Raw genomic sequence first — 17252 nt, 5'->3', positions numbered from 1 at the left:
ACATCCGGGTCCCCATCCATTATAAAGCCGGGGAGTAGGGACATTATCAAAATCTCCTATATCCCAGGTATCCATTCCCGCTACCAACTGGCATACATCTGGGTATAATGGGGGCCACCATGTTCCGGGCGTATGGACCCCACTAAGAGACCAGACCACTTGCCCCATGGGATTAACAACCTCCCAGGTTAACAACTGGGGTTCATGGGGATTACCGCATATCAGAGGGAGGATCCACAACCCCATTACCCACACGGCGAATTCTAATTTTGAGGGGGTTGTCAGTCTTTTCCAATTTCCATTCCGTTCCTGGTGGCGGCGCAGGCTTGAGATGAGAGGCATGGATCCAGCTGGTGATGCCGTCTACTTTCACTGCCGTAGGTGTCGTAAGCAGTACGATGTAAGGGCCATTCCAACGCGGCTCCAGATTTTGGGCACGATGTCTTCTCACGTAGACAGAGTCCCCAACCTGGAAGCGATGCGGCACAGTCTCTTCTCCTGGTTGGTAATTAGTAGTCAATTGTCGCCAGACAAACTTCTGCATGCCCTCCAGGGCTTTTAATCTGACAAGCAAAGGGGTACAAGACAAAGTCTGGTTGTCTATTACAGAAGCAAGATTTTTAGCGGGTGGTGGGGCCCCATACAACACTTCAAAAGGTGTGAGGTTAAACATAGAAGAGGAGGGGGTATTTCGAGCCCGAAATAAAGCATAAGGTAGGAGCATAGTCCAATCCTTTAAGCCAGTCTCCATTGCTAATTTAGTCAAAGTTTCTTTGATTGTTCTATTCATTCTTTCTACCTGTCCTGAGCTTTGGGGTCGGTAGGCACAATGTAATTTCCAATTAATCCCCAATAATTTAGCCAGACCCTGACTTACCCGTGCCACGAATGCCGGCCCATTATCAGACCCAATTACCTTAGGTAGTCCAAATCGGGGAAAAATTTCTTCCATGATCTTTTTGGCCACAACTAGAGCTGTTTCCTTCCGGGTTGGGTAAGCCTCCACCCACCCCGAGAAACTATCTACAAAAACTAGCAAGTACTGATAGCCGCATTTAGCTGGTTTGACTTCAGTAAAGTCTACTTCCCAATATTTCCCTGGTCTATCCCCCCTTAGTCTCTTTCCGTCCGGTGTTTGGGTTGGGTGGGCATTTACCGCCTGACAGGCCTTACAGTTCCTGGCGACTCGTTCTGCCAGTCGCTTGTTGTCAGAAGGAGATAGGGAGAATGGTTGATCTCTTAGTAGGCTTTGCAGCTTCTGTGCCCCAAGGTGAGTAAACTGATGGACTTGCTGCAAATAGGAAAGGGCTTGTTTCTCCAGTGAGTCCTCTCCCGTCCCCGGCGGGGGTTTGTTCTCCCTTTCTGCTAGAAGGACACTTATTTCGGGGCCCTGCAGAGCGGCTGCCTTGGCTTCTTCATCTGCTCTCCGGTTTCCCACAGCCACCGGGTCAGTCCCTTTTTGATGGCTAGGGCAGTGAATTATTGCCAGCTTAGAGGGTAACAGGACGGCAGCTAATAGGCGGAGAATTTCAGCTTTGTGCTTTATTTCTTTTCCAGCTGAGGTTAGCAACCCTCTCTGTTGATAGATCGCCCCATGCACATGGGCTGTGGCAAAGGCATAACGGCTGTCAGTATATATATTTGCTCTTTTTCCCTCCGCCAATTCCAGTGCCTTTGCTAAGGCAATCAACTCAGCCTTTTGGGCTGAAGTTCCTTCTGGCAGGCTGGCTGTCCAGATAGTATCCGTTGCACTGACTACCGCTGCCCCGGCCCGCCGCTTACCGTCCAGCAGGAAGCTGCTCCCGTCCGTGAACCATGTTACCTCCGGGTTAGGCAAAGGCTGGTCTGTCAGGTCTTGGCGAATGCCGGCCTCCTCAGCCAGGATATCCTGGCAGGTATGGAGGACGGGGTCGGCGGTTTCATCTGGGAGCAGGGTGGCAGGGTTTAGCACAGTCGGTGGGCCGAAAATAACTCGATCCTTGTCCAATAGAATGCTTTGGTAGTGAGTGATGCGGGCATTTGAAAGCCACCTATCAGGTGGTTGTCGTATGACACTCTCTAGGGAATGCGGAGCTATGATAGTAAGTCTTTGTCCCAAAGTCAATTTGTCCGCATCTTTAGTTAATAGGGCAGCTGCCGCTATAGCCTTCAGGCATTTGGGCCACCCACTCGCAACCGAATCCAGCCGTTTGGACAAATAGGCTACTGGTCGCTTCCAGGGTCCCAGAGTCTGGGTCAGGACTCCCCTGGCCACTCCCTTTTGCTCCTCAATATAAAGAGTGAAAGGCTTTTCAATATTTGGCAAGGCTAAGGCGGGTGCCGATAGTAGTGCCTGCTTGATGTCATCGAATGCCTGCTATTGCTCTAGCCCCCACACAAATTCCCGGTCTCCCTTAAGTAGTGGATAGAGGGGTGAAGCCAGGGAGGCAAACCCTGGAATCCACAGTCTACAGAATCCAGCCGTTCCCAAAAACTCTCGGAGCTGCTTTCGAGTGGTGGGGACGGGGATTTGCGTCACAGTCTTTTTACGGGCTTCAGTTAGCCAACGCTTCCCATTCTTAAGAGTATATCCTAAGAAAGTGACCTCCCGCCTACACAGTTGTGCCTTTTTTGCTGAGGCCCTGTAACCCAACCGAGCCAGCTCCTGTAACAGTGATTTTGTCCCGTACTCACATTGGTCCTGAGTCGCAGCGGCTAGGAGCAAGTCGTCTACATACTGTAATAAGGTCACCTCCGGGTGGTCTCTCCGGAAATGGCTTAGGTCTTGGTGGAGAGCCTCATCAAATATGGTTGGTGAATTTTTAAAACCCTGCAGTAATCGAGTCCAAGTCAGTTGTCCCGATATCCCCTCCTCAGGATCCTGCCACTCGAAGGCAAACAATGGCTGACTGTCAGCATGTAATTGCAAACAAAAGAAAGCATCTTTCAAGTCCAATACAGTATACCAAACACGCTCAGGGCTGAGGGTGCTTAGCAAGTTGTAGGGGTTAGGCACAGTAGGATGGATGTCTTGCACTTGGCTATTTACTTCCCTTAGATCCTGTACTGGGCGATAGTCCTGAGTCCCAGGCTTTTTGACTGGTAGCAGAGGCGTATTCCAAGCTGAATGACAGGTTTTTAGGACTCCTAGGGCAAGTAGTCTTTTTATGTGAGGCCGAATTCCTTCCCTGGCCTCTTTACTCATAGGATATTGCCTGACCCGGATTGGAACCACATTGGTCTTTAGGGTGACAACTACTGGGGGCTGACACACAGCTAGCCCCAGTCCTGCTGTTTCTGCCCAGGAGTCAGGATAAGTGGCAAGCCAAGATTGAATTTCTAAATTTTTTGTTTCTTTTGGTTTTTCATGGAGCCGATATTCATCCTCTACTGACATAGACAGTATAGTAGTCACTGGGGGGTCTACCATGGGGTTTGAAAATTCCACCCGTGGTCCAGCCGATTCGAAAGTTATTCGGGCCTTTAGCTTGGTAAGCAAATCTCTTCCCATCAAAGGGACTGGACAGTCAGGGATCACAAGGAAGGAGTGTTGAACTTTTCCCCTTCCCAAGTCCATAGTTCGCTTTGTAGTCCATGCCCGATACTGACTACCATTGGCCCCTCGTACCAGAGATCTTTTACTGGATAAAGGGCCTAGGGGTGTCTGCAACACAGAATAAACTGCTCCAGTATCTACTTCAAAGTTGATGGGAGTCCCCTCCACTTTAAAATTTACCCTGAGCTCGGGGAGGGGATCCGAGCCCCGTCGCCCCTAATCTTCCTCCTCTATGGCCAGGGCTGTTGGTCGGGGCTGATTGGTCTTTTTCTTGGGGCACTCCCTTGCCCAGTGCCCCTTCTCCTTACAAAAGGCACATTGATCTGAGGCCAGGGGAGGGCGGCGGCGTGGACCCAGATTATTTTCTTGTCTGTCTCCCTTTCCATTAGTTTTTACCTTGTTCACTACTGTGGCTAGGATTTTAGTCAGTTCCCGGTTTCGCTTTCTATCTCTAATGTTCTCCCGTTCCTCTCTTTCTTTTTCCTTTTTTTGTTCTTTTTCTTCCTCGGTCTCTCGCTTATAAAATACTTTATCTGCCTCCTTGACTAAATCCCGTAAAGTCAGATCCTGCAGCCCTTCTAAACGCTGCAGTTTACGGCGTATGTCCGAAGCGGATTGGCCAATGAAGGCCATGGTTACTGATGCCCGCTGTTCCTCGGACTGAGGGTCAAATGGAGTATACCTCCGGTATGCTTCCATCAATCTTTCTAGAAAAACCGAGGGAGTTTCATCAGGTCCCTGCACAATTTCCCTTACCTTGGCTAAGTTGGTGGGCTTCCGTGCTGCTGCGCGGAGCCCAGCTACTAGAGACTGGCGATAGGTGGACAGATGCTTCCTACCTGTTTGCGTATTAGGATCCCAGTTAGGTCGGTGCAGAGGAAACGAATCATCAATTATATTTAGGAGCGGGGTCGGCCTCCCATCTTGCCCAGGGACATTCTTCCTGGCTTCCAGGAGGATCCGATCCCTTTCCTCAGTGGTAAAAAGGGTGTTTAACAATTGTTGGCAATCGTCCCATGTCGGCTGATGAGAGAACATTAACGATTCGACAAGACCTGTAAGACGAGAGGGGTCTTCAGAGAAAGGGGGATTGTTATTTTTCCAGTTATAGAGATCAGAAGATGAGAATGGCCAATACTGTAATGCTGGCATCTCTCCCCCTTGCTCATCATCCACCGCGGGCCCATACGGTCGGAGGGGGAGAGTCACAGCCACATCCTGGAGGCCCTGCGCTTTCCGGCTCCGAGTCCCCTGGGCAGGCCCTCCCTCCCCGGGGGATGATGATGACAGGGAGGATGGGGAAGAGACAGAGGAGGAGGAGGAAGCAGGAGACGACAGTGAGCCGTCCAGCTCAGCCGGCGAAAGTGGAGGAACGGGGGATTGCAGCCGAGCAGGTGGGTAAGGAGGAGGAGAGTCAAAAACAGTCAAATCCTGAGATTCTGGCAGCACTGATGGCGGGGACGATGGTGCTGCCGGTGGTGATAGCATCTTTGCAGGCAGCACGGTAGCCGGCGCGAAAGCCTGTGGGGTAGGGGCAGGCAGGAGGAAAGGTCTTACCCAATTAGGTGGATTTTCACACAAGTCCTGCCAGACCATTATGTAAGGTTGCTGGTCTGGATGACCATGACTGCCGGGCTGGAAAACAGCCTCTTTCACTCGGTGAATGAGTGGTAAATGGAATGAGCCCTCTGGTGGCCAATCTACTCCGAGGGCTAGCCATTCAGTGGCACAGAAAGTCTGCCACTTCGCCTGCTTGACTGACAAAGAGAGGTTATACGCCCGGCCGCTTACCTCTGACCAATGATTCAAAGTTAGAGACAAAGGTGTAGACACAGTCTGGCCCATGTTAACAGGCAACACAATGTACACGAACAGACAAACAGTGTAGAGGATCAGCACACAACAACCACACAAACTGTCCGTAAAGGAACTGAGATAAACTACTGGTCGCGATGATGCTGGCAATACAAACACAGACTCTGGAACCGCCTCAGAGCCCTGTGAGGACGCCGGTAATACAAATGCAAGCTCCGGAACCACTTCAGAACCTACAAATGCAGACTCCAGAACCACTTCAGAGTCACGCGACAATGCTGGCAATACAAATGCAGATTCCAAATCTACCAAATGGGAGCCATCACAGCGCCCCATACAATGCTAAATGACAAGAGAATACAATCAACAAACAACAAGACAACCAACAAAGCACCTTACAACTACAAAAGACTAATAATAAGAAGGCCTTACCGGCCACCCCGTCTGTGCTGGGAATGCAGACTCCACGCCTGCCCTGGTCGGAAGTATCTGGGCGTCCCCAGCCTTCCTTTGTCCTCCTGAGGCGTCCCTCAGGGCCGTAGCCTGTGGCCCCCGGGCACGTCTGCCGGCCACAGCCAGGAAGGGCTCACGCCCTGTCCCAGCAGCTACTACACCAGCACAGTTCCCAAAACCCTAGAGTGCTCACAAATTACCAAAATCCAGAATGAAGAGACACAAACCACAAATAAGCCGGCCAACAACACGAATAGGCGCCTGCACTTACCCCGAGAGATATCCGTTGGAGACGTCCGCAGGCAGCAGTCAGATCTCGCTGGGGCCTCCAATGTTAGAGTCTGAAAAAGCCCACCGCCCGAGGAATGACTCCAAAAGACTTTTCTCTCATGCAACCAGCAAAGGGTTAAAGCTTTATTGATTATCCAGCATGCTGGGGCTGTCTGATCATACATGAACAGAGCAGCCCCGAATAACCAAAGGTTAGGGTTTATAAAGGCAAAAACCGCAAAACTGGGAAGGGGGGGAATGCATGGTTACTATACACAGTTGCTAAGATCAAAAGAGGGTACAAAAAAGAAAAAATCCAAAGAGAGTACATAGTTACTAGGGTCAACATAACCTAAGACCTAGGTGAAATTAATATCCATCATAATCTTGACAATACCAGTTACAATCGTACAATTATCATTTATGATCTTGACATTAATTCAAATTATGTGTAAGACATAGACAAATCACATCTTTATCATTAACCCAGGTGCAACCTTTCTACTTTCAAGCTTGAGCAAGCATGCTAGGGGGTTTTTGTGCTCTGCCAAGGGTGATGTAGTGCGCTGCTATTGTCCGACTATTTGAGATCATAGTTTCAGACCAGAGTCTCACGGTGGGGGTTACTTTCCCAAAATGCAGTCTCAAGTGCTTCAAAATGGAGTCCCTACTGTCAAGGTGCTACTTCAATACAAACATGAGTTCAAACATAGTATCCATTAAGAGATAAAAAACACACCAAATTGGTGTTTCATGCATAGAAATCAACAGGCAACATGACCAAGATGAGATTTTGTGTTTTGGAAAATGCAATGTAATCCTTTTGCTGAAGGGACAGATAGTAATTCCCTCCAAATCGAATGTGACTGGGATTTCTGGTTTGTTACATCAAAATGTCACAGCCAATCAGCTGGGAGGGGTGCATGAATCCAGAAACATCCGATTTACTTGTGACTCAATCAAGCCCAATATCACGAAGGACTCTTGGATTTTTTTGTTGTTTTTTTCACATTTTTCTTATTTGTCATGTTTTGCAATGGATTTTTGGATTCTCCTTTTGGCTTTGAGGCTAAAATATGGCGTTCAGGACACGGGAGGAATGGTCTTTTTCCATCAAGGCACAGGTTTTGGCTCGCTCCAATTCTAGCTTTCGTTCATTGTTTTGGGTGCCTCAGCCCATTTCTCGTTTCTTGATTGGCAATTTCCTAAATTTTGTCTGGGTCTGGGTTTGTTTTGCCTTCTTCCTTCCCAAATTTTGTATTCTGATGCAATGCAAGGAAGACTTCAGACAGAATATCCATTAAGAAATAAAAGCAAACCAAATTGTTGTTTCATGCTTAGAAATCTACAGGCAACATGACCAAGATGAGATTTTGTGTTCTGAAAAATGCAATGTAACCCTTTTGCTGAGGCGACAGATGTTAATTCCCTCCAAATCAAGTGTGACTGGGATTTCTGGTCAATTACATCAGAATTTCACAGCCAGTCAGCTGGCAGGTGTGGATGAATCCGGAAACATCCAGTTTACTTCTGACTATCAACCCAAATATTACTAAGGATTCTTGGAGTTCTTTTTTTCTTTCACATTTTTCTTATTTATCATAGGTGGCAATGAATTTTCTGATGTTACTTTTGGTTTAGATGCTAAAACATGGAGTCCAGGGCATGGGAGGAATGGTCTTTTTCCCTCAGGGCACAGGTTTTGGCTTGCTCCAATTCTGGCTTTCTTTCATCGTTTTGTGTGCCTCAGCTGTTTTCTAGTTTCTTGATCAGCAATTTCCTAAATTTTGTCTGGATCCGGGTTTGTTGAGGCCCCCAAAACAATAATAGAATACTAAAATTTTAGCAAGCCAAAACCTGTGCCCTATTGAAAAACTGCATCCCTCCGATATCCTGTACTCCATGTTCCAGCCTCAAAACCAAAGCTCACATCAGAAAATTCTTTACAAACCATGATCAAGAGGAAAAGTATGAAAAAATATGAGAAATCCAAGAGTCCTTAGTGATATTGGGCTTTATTTAGTCACAAGCAAACCAGATGTTTCTGGTTTCATCTACCGCTTCCAGCCAGCTGGCTTTGCAATCCTAATGCAATAAAACAAAAATTGCAGTCACACTCGTTTTGCAAGGAATGAAAATCTGTCCCTTCAGCAAAAGTGTTTCATTTCATTTTCCAAAACACAAAAACTCATATTTGTCGTATTGTCTGTAGATTTCTAGCATGAAATGCCAATTTGTTGTGTTTTTTTAATTCATGATGGATACTCTGTCAGAACTCTTATTTGTATTGCATCAGAATACAAAATTTGGGAAGGAAGAAGGCAAAACAAACCCAGACCCAGACAAAATTTAGGAAATTGCCAATCAAGAATGTGGGGAGCAACTGGAAGCAACTGGGACTAGACTAAGTTACTGGAATTAAGACTTATTCTATGCATCTGCTCTCCCACAATATGGCGCTGGGAGAGGAGGAAACAGCTTCTACATAGCTGCCTCCAGTTCAACCAATAAACTGTAGGACCTGCTCCTGATTGGAGGAGAGAAGTGTACTCAGCATGTGGGTAGCAGAGTTGGGATTGGTGGAAGAGGACTATGAAGGAGGAGAGAGACAACATGCACCAGGAACATCTATCTGAAGGAACACCTGTGCAGCCCCTGAGAGAGCCGGCCAGCGGTGTGCTGCTCCCCCACAGAAGTGGGGAAAGTGGCAGGGGGAACCGCCCTTCCATGGAGGTGGAAGGGATGGTAGCCAACCCAGGAAGAACCAGCAGCAAACCCGGGGAGGGCCGAGCAGACGAAAGAACAGCGCAGGGTCCTGTGTCGTTCCTCCACAAAGAGGGGGAGCGACATAATGGTGCCGTGACTCAGATATGAAGCCTAGGCAGGGTTTAGTGTCGTTCCTCCATGAAGAGGGGGAGCGACAAAGAAACCAGAAATTGGCTGAGGTACCCAAAACAATGAAAGAAAGCCAGAATTGGAGCAAGCCAAAAACCTGTGCCCTGATGGAAAAAGACCATTCCTCCGTGCCCTGAACTCCATATTTTAGCCTCATAACCAAAGGTAATATCAGAAAACTCATTACACACCATGATAAATAAGAAAAATGTGAAAAAACCAAAGAAATCCAAGAGTGCTTAGTGATAGTAGGCTTGATTTAATCACAAGTAAACTGGATGTTTCCAGATTCATCCACACCTGCCAGCTGACTGGCTGTGGAATTCAGATTAATTTAACCAGAAATCCCAGTCACACTCGATTTGGAGGGAATTAATATCTGTCCCCTGAGCAAAACGGTTACATTGCATTTTACAAAACACAAAAACTCACCTTGGTCATGTTGCCTGCAGATTTCTAAGCATGAAACACCAATTTGTTGTGTTTTTATTTCGTAATGGATATTCTGTCTAAACTCCTGTTTGTATTGGGTCAAATACAAAATTTGGGAATTATAAGGCAAAACAAACTGAGACACAAAAAATTTAGGAAGTTGCCGATCAAGGAACCAAAAATAAGCTGAGGCACCAAAACCAATGACAGAAAGCCAGAATTGGAGCAAGCCAAAACCTGTGCCCTGATGAAAAACGACCATTCCTCCCGTGCTGTGAACTCTATATTCCAGCCTCAAAACCAAAGGTAATGCCAGGAAACTCATTACACACCATGATAAATAAGAAAATTTGAAAATATCCAAAGGAATCGAAGAGTCTTTGGTGATATTGGGCTTGATTTAGTCACAAGTAAAGCAGCTGTTTGCAGATTCATCCACAGCACCTAGCTGACTTGCTATGGAATTCTGATTGAATTAACCTGAAAATCACAGTCATACTCCATTTGGAGGGAATTTATATCTGTCCCTCAGCAAAAGTGTTCCATTTCATTTTCCAAAACAGAAAAACTCATCTCGGTTGTTTTGCCTGTAGATTTCTAAGCATGAAATGCCAATTTGTTGTGGTTTTTATTTCATAATATATACTTTGTTAAAACCCTTGTTTGTATTGCTTCAGAATACAAAATTTGGGAAAGAAGAAGGCAAAACAAAGTCAGATCCAGAAAAAATTTAGGAAATTGCCTATAATGAAAGCAAATAAACATTGAGCCACCCAAAACCATGAAAGAAAGCTAGAATTGGAGCAAGCCAAAAGCTGACCCTGATATAAAAAGACCATTCCTCCCCTACACTGAATTTGGTATTCTAGCCTCAACACAGAAAGTAACATGATCAGCTGAACTACAAACCATGATTAATATGAAAATTGTGAAAATAAAAAACAAGAGGGAATGAAAATCTCTCCCTTCTACAAAGGGTTTACATTTCATTTAACAAACCAAAAATATTCATCTTGGTCATGTTGCCTGTAGATTTTTAAGCATAAAATGCCAATTTGTTCTATTTTTAAATCATAATGGATGCTCTGTCTACACTCTTGTTTTGATTGTGTAAGAATACAATATGCAGGGAAGGAAGAAGGCAAAACAAACTCAGACAATATAGGAAATTGCCGATAAGGAAACCAAAAATACGTTGAGGCACCCAAAACAATGAAAGAAACTAGAATTGGAGCAAGCGAAAACATGTGCCCTGATTGAAAAACTGCATTCCTCCCATGCTGTGAACTCCATGTTCTAGCCACAAAACAGAAGGTAATATCATCACATTCATTACAACAATGATGCATATGAAAATTATGAAAAAAAAAAAAACAAGAAATCAAAGAGTCCTTAGCGATATTGGGCTTCATTAGGTCATGAGAGAATCAATATTTCCAATTTCATCCACCCCTCCCTGCAGACTGGCTGTGGAATTCTGAAGCAATTACCCAGAATATCACAGTCACACTCGATTTGGAGGGAATGAAAATCTGTCCCTAAAACAAAAGGGTTACATTTCATTTTCTGAACCACAAAACTCATCTTGGTCGTGTTGCCTATAGGTTTCTAAGCATAAAACGCCATTTTTTCTGGTTTTAATATCAGAATGGATACTCTGTCTACACTCTTGTTTTTATTGCATCAGAATACAATATGCAGGGAAGCAAGAAGGCAAAACAAACTCAGCCTGAGAACATTTAGGAAATTGCCGATAAAGAATCAAAAAATCAACTGAGGCACACAAAACAATGAAAGAAGTCTATAATTGGAGAAAGACAAAACCTGTGCCCTGAATGAAAAGGACAATTGCTCCCATACCCTGAACTCTGTATTCTAGCCTCAGCACAGAAGGTAACATCATCAAATTCATTACAAATCATGATTAATACAAAAAGTGTGAAAAAAAATACAAGTAATCCAAGTGACCTTAGCAATATTGGGTTTGATTTGGTCACAATGAAACTAGATATTTCCGGGTTCATCCACACCTCCCAGCCCATTGGGTGTGTAATTCTGATGTAATTAACCAGAAAATTGCAGTCACACTCATTTTGGAGGGAATGAAAGTCAGTCCCTTCAACAAAGGGGCTACATTTCATTTTACAAACCAAAAAAATTCATCTTGGTCATGTTGCCTGTAAATTTCTAAGCATAAAATGCCAATTTGTTCTATTTTTTATACCATAATGGATACTCTGTCTAAACTCTAGTTTTTATTGAGTCAGAACACACTATGCAGGAAGGAAGAAGGCTTGACAAACTCAGACCCAGACATAATTTAGGAAATTGCCGACAAGAAACCAGAAATCGGCAGAGGCGCCAGAAACAATGAAAGAAAGCTAGAATTGGAGCAATCCAAAACCTGTGCCCTGATTGAAAAAGACCATTGCTCCATGCCCTGAATTCCATATTCCAGCCTGAACACAAAGGTAACATCATCAAATTCATTACAAGTCATGATAAATTAGAAAAGTGTAGAAAAAAGAGAAAGAACTCAAAGAGTCTTAGTGATATTGGGCATGATTCAATCACATGAAAATCAGATGTTTCCCTTCCGAATGGCTGTGGAATTCTGATGCAATTACCCAGAAAATAGTAGTCACACTCGTTTTGGAGTGTATTAAAATCTGTCCCTTCTACAAATGAGTTACATTTCATTTTTCAAACCACAAAAACTCATCTTGGTCATGTTGCCTGTTGATTTCTAAGCAGAACACCAATTTGTTCTGTTTTTTTTTTTTTTTTGAGCAAGCCAAAATCTGTGCCCTGATTGAAAAAGACCATTCCTCCATGCCCTGAACTCCATATTCCAGCCTCAATACAAAAGGTAACATCATCCAATTCATTGCAAGCCATGATAAATTAGAAAACTGTTAAAAATAAATAGAAATCAGAGTCCTTAGTCATAGTGGGCTTGATTTAGTCACAAGTAAACTGGATGTTTCTGGTTTAATCCACCCCTTTCAGTGGATTGGCTGGGGAATTCTGATGCAATTACCCAGAAAATTGCAGTCACACATTTTTGCAGGGAATGAAAATCAGTCCTTTCTACAAAAGTGAGACATTTCATTTTCCAAACACAAAAACTATTCTTAGTCATGTTGCATGTAGATTTCTAAGCATAAAATGGCAATTTTTTCTGTTTTTTATACTATAATGGATACTCTGTCTACACTCTTGTTTTGATTGCATCAGAATACAATATGCAGTGAAGGAAGAAGGCAAAACAAACCCAGACCCAGATAAAGTTTAGAAAATTGCAGAAAAGAAACCAAAAATCGGCTGAGGCACCCCAAACAATGAAAAAATCTAGAATTATAATAAGCAAAACCTGCGCCCTGATTGAAAAAGACCATTCCTCACATGCCCTGAACTCCACATTCCAGTCTGAAAACAAAAGGTAACATCCTACAATTCATTACAAACTATGACAAATAAGAAAAGTGTGAACAAATGCAAAGAAATCAGAGTCTTTAGCGATATTGTGCTTGATTTCATCACAAGTAATCCAGGTTTTTCGGGTTGGATCCACCACTCCCAGCCTACTGGCTGTGGAACTCCGATGTAATTAACCAAAAAATTGCACTCACACTGGTTTTGGAGGGTGTTAAAATCTGTCCCTTCTACAAATGATTTACATTTCATTTTCCAAACCACAAAAACTCTTCTTGGTCGTGTTGCCTGTTGATTTCTATGCATAACACCAAATCACCAAATTGTTTTGTTTTTTTTTATACCATAATGGATACTCTGTCTACACTCTTGGTTTTTTTGCATCAGAATACAATATTCAGGGAAAGAAGAAGACAAAACAAACTCTGACCCAGAAAAAATTTAGGAAATTGCCAATAAAGAAACCAAAAATGGGCTGAGGCACCCTCCCCAAAAAAATGACAGGAACCGAGAATTGGAGCAAGCTAAAACCTGTGGCCTGATTGAAAAAGACCATTCCTCCCGTACTCAGAACCACATATTCCAGCCTCAAAACAATAGGTAACATCATCAAATTCATTTAAAACCATCATAAATAAGAAAAATTTGAAAAGAAGCAAGGAGATCAAAGAGTCCTTAGCAATATTGGTCTTAATTTAGTCACAAGTAAACCAGGTGTTTCAGGTTTCATGCACCACTCCCAGCCGACTGGCTGTAGAATGCTGATTGAATTAACAAGAAAATCACAGTCACACTCATAGTGGAGTTTATTAAAATTTGCCTTATCTACAAATAGGTTAGATTACGTTTTTCAAATCACAAAAACTCATCTTGGTCATGTTCCCTGCAGAACTAAGCATAAAATGCCCATTTGTTCTGTTTTTTTTTTTTATGTCATAATGGATACTCTCTATAAACTCATGTTTTTATTGTGTCACAATACAAAATGTAGGGAAGAAAGAAGACAAACCAAACACAGATCCAGAAAAAATTAAGGAAATTTCAGATAAAGAAACCAAAAATTGTCGGAGGCACCCAAAACAATGAAAGAAAGCTAGAATTGGAGCAAGCCAAAACATGTCCCCTGATTGAAAAAGACCATTGCTCCTGTGCCCTGAACACCGTGTTCCAGCCTCAAAGCCAAAGGAAACATCATCGAATTCACTACAAACCATGAAAAATAAGTATGAAAAAAAGCAAGAACTCGGAGTCCTTAGTGATATTGGGCTTGATTTCGTCACAAGTGAACCAGATATTTACAGGTTCATCCACCCCTCCTAGCCAACTGGCTGAGGAATTCTGATTGAATTCACCAGAAAATCACAGTCAAACTTGTTTTGGTAGGGATAAAAATCTGTCCCTTCCACAAAGGGTTTACATTTCATTTTCCAAACCACAAAAACTCATCTTGGCCATGTTGCCTGTAGGTTTCTAAGCATAAAACACCAATTATTCTGGTTTTAATATCAGAATATATACTCTATATACACTCTTGGTTTTATTGCATCAGAATAAAATATGCAGGGAAGGAAGAAGGCAAAACAAACTCAGACCCAGAGAACCTTTAGGAAATTGCCGATAAAGAAACCAAAAATCGGCAGAGGCTCACAAAACAATGAAAGAAACCTATAATAGGAGCAAGAAAAAACCTGTGCCCTGATTGAAAAAGACCATTCCTCCCATACCCTGAACTCTGTATTCTAGCCTCAGCACAGAAGGTAACATCATCAAAATCATTACAAATCATGATTAATACAAAAAGTGTGAAAAAAACAAGTAATCCAAGTGACCTTAGCAATATTGGGTTTGATTTGGTCACAATGAAACTAGATATTTGCGGGTTCATCCGCACCTCCCATTACTCCATGCCCTGAACTCCATATTCCAGCCTGAACACAAAGGTAACATCATCAAATTCATTACAAGTCATGATAAATTAGAAAAGTGTGGAAAAAAGAGAAAGAACTCAAAGAGTCTTAGTGATATTGGGCATGATTCAATCACATGAAAATCAGATGTTTCCCTTCCGAATGGCTGTGGAATTCTGATGCAATTACCCAGAAAATAGTAGTCACACTCGTTTTGGAGTGTATTAAAATCTGTCCCTTCTACAAATGAGTTACATTTCATTTTTCAAACCACAAAAACTCATCTTGGTCATGTTGCCTGTTGATTTCTAAGCAGAACACCAATTTCAGATAAAGAAACCAAAAATTGTCTGAGGCACCCAAAACAATGAAAGAAAGCTAGAATTGGAGCAAGACAAAACCTGTGCCCTGATGGAAAAATACCATTCCTCCCTTGACCTGAACTCCATATTACAGCCTCACCACAAAAGGTAACATCATCAAATTCACTACAAACCATGAAAAATAAGAAAAGTGTAAAAAAAGAAAGAAACAAAGAAATGAAAGACTCCTTAGCGATATTGGGTTTGATTTAGTCACAAGTAAACCAGATGTTTCTGGATTCATCCACCCCTCCCAGCTGACTGGCTGTGGAATTCTGATGGAATTTACAAGAAAATCATGGTCACACTCATTTTGGAGTAAATTCAAATGTGTCCTTTCTACAGAATGGTTACATTTCATTTTCCAAACCACAAAAACTCATCTTGGTCATGTTGCCTGTTGATATCTAACCATAAAATGCCAAACTGTTCATTTTTTAACAATGTATACTTTGTCTAAACTTTTGTTTTTATTGTGTCAGAATACAAAATGTAGGGAAGGAAGAAGGCAAAAAAAAATCATATCCAGAAAAAATTTAGGAAATTGCCAATAAAGAAACCAAAAATGGACTAAGGCACCCCCCAAAAAAATGACAGGAACTGAAAATTGGAGCAAGCTGAAACCTGTGGCCTGATTGAAAAAGACCATTCCTGCCGTACTCAGAACTGCATATTCCAGGCTGAAAGCAATAGGTAACATCATCAAATTCATTTAAAACCATCATAAATAAGAAAAATTTGAAAAGAAGCAAGGGAATCAAAGAGTCCTTAGTGATATTGGTCTTAATTAAGTCACAATAAACCAGGTGTTTCAGATTTCATGCACCACTCCCAGCCGACTGGCTGTAGAATGCTGATTGAATTAACAAAAAAAATCGCAGTCACACTCCTTTTGGAGTGAATGAAAATCTGTCCCTTCTACCAAAGTGTTACATTGCGTATTCCAAAACACAAAAACTCATATTGGTCATGTTGCCTGTAGATTTCTAAGCATAAAATGCCAATTTGTTCTGTTTTTTATATCATAATGTATTCCCTGTCTACACTCTTGTTCTTGTTGCAAAGGAATACAAAATGTAGGGAAGAAAGAAAGCAAACTAAACTCAGACTCAGAAAAAATTTAGAAAATTGCTGATAAAGACACCAAAAATCGGCTGAGGCACCCAAAACAATGACAGAATTGTAGCAAGCCAAAACCTGTGCCTGATTTAAAAGACCATTCCTCCCGTGCCCTGAACTCCATATTTTAGCCTCAAAACCAAAAGTAACATCAGAAAATTCATTGCAAACCATGATAAATAAGAAAAATGTGAAAACAACCAAAGAAATCAAAGAGGCCTTAGCAATATTGGGCTTCATTTAATCACAAGGACTGGATGTTTCCAATATCATCCACCTCTCTGAGCTGACGGGTTGTCGAATTCTGATTCAGTTAACAAGAAAATCTCAGTCACACTCATATGAGGTGCTATTATAATTTGTGCCATCTACAAATATGTTACATTTCATTTTCCAAAACACAAAATCTCATCTTGGTCATGTTCCCTGCAAAATTCTATGCATAAACTACCAATTTGTACTGTTTTTTATATTATAATGGATACTCTGTCTACACTGTTGTTTTTATTTCATCAGAATACAATATGTGGGGAAGAAAGAAGGCAAAACAAACTCAGACCCAGAAAAAATTTAGGAAATTGCCGATAAAGAAACCAAAAATCAGCTGAGGCACCCAAGCAATGAAAGAAAGCCAGAATTGGAGCAAGCCAAAACCTGTGCCCTGAATGAAAAAGACCATTCCTCCAGTGCCCTAAACTCCATATTCCAGTCTCAAAACAGAAGGTAATATTATCCAATTCATTAGAAACCATGATAAATAAGAAATGTGTGAGAAAAAAAACAATAAATCAAAGTGTTATTAGCAATATTGGACTTGGTTTAATCACAAGTAAACAGGATGTTACTGATTTCATCCACCCCTCCCAGCTGACTGGCTGTAGAATTCTGAAGGAATTAACCAGAAAATCACAGTCACACTCATTTTGAAGGGTATTAAAATCTGTACCTTCTACAATTAGGTTACGTTTCATTTTCTAAAACACAAAACTCATCTTGGTCATGTTGCCTGTAGATTTCTAAGCCTAAAAT

The 17252-nt window shown here is 42.5% G+C and overlaps 1 protein-coding gene across 1 annotated transcript; it reads right to left on the bottom strand.

The window, feature by feature from the left end:
* Positions 1–211: 211 nt before the first annotated feature.
* LOC149126754 (uncharacterized) lies at positions 212–5380 on the bottom strand. The gene is given in 1 exon segment (XM_089333556.1): positions 212–5380. A coding segment is annotated over 1 exon segment (5169 nt).
* Positions 5381–17252: the final 11872 nt, after the last annotated feature.

This window comes from Oryctolagus cuniculus, chromosome 5, assembly GCF_051225735.1.
Source record: "Oryctolagus cuniculus isolate XC-2025 breed Fujian yellow rabbit chromosome 5, ASM5122573v1, whole genome shotgun sequence".
NCBI classification, from domain to species: domain Eukaryota; kingdom Metazoa; phylum Chordata; class Mammalia; order Lagomorpha; family Leporidae; genus Oryctolagus; species Oryctolagus cuniculus.
Note: the sequence above shows the minus strand (reverse complement) of the source record. Positions and strands in the feature narration are given on the sequence as shown.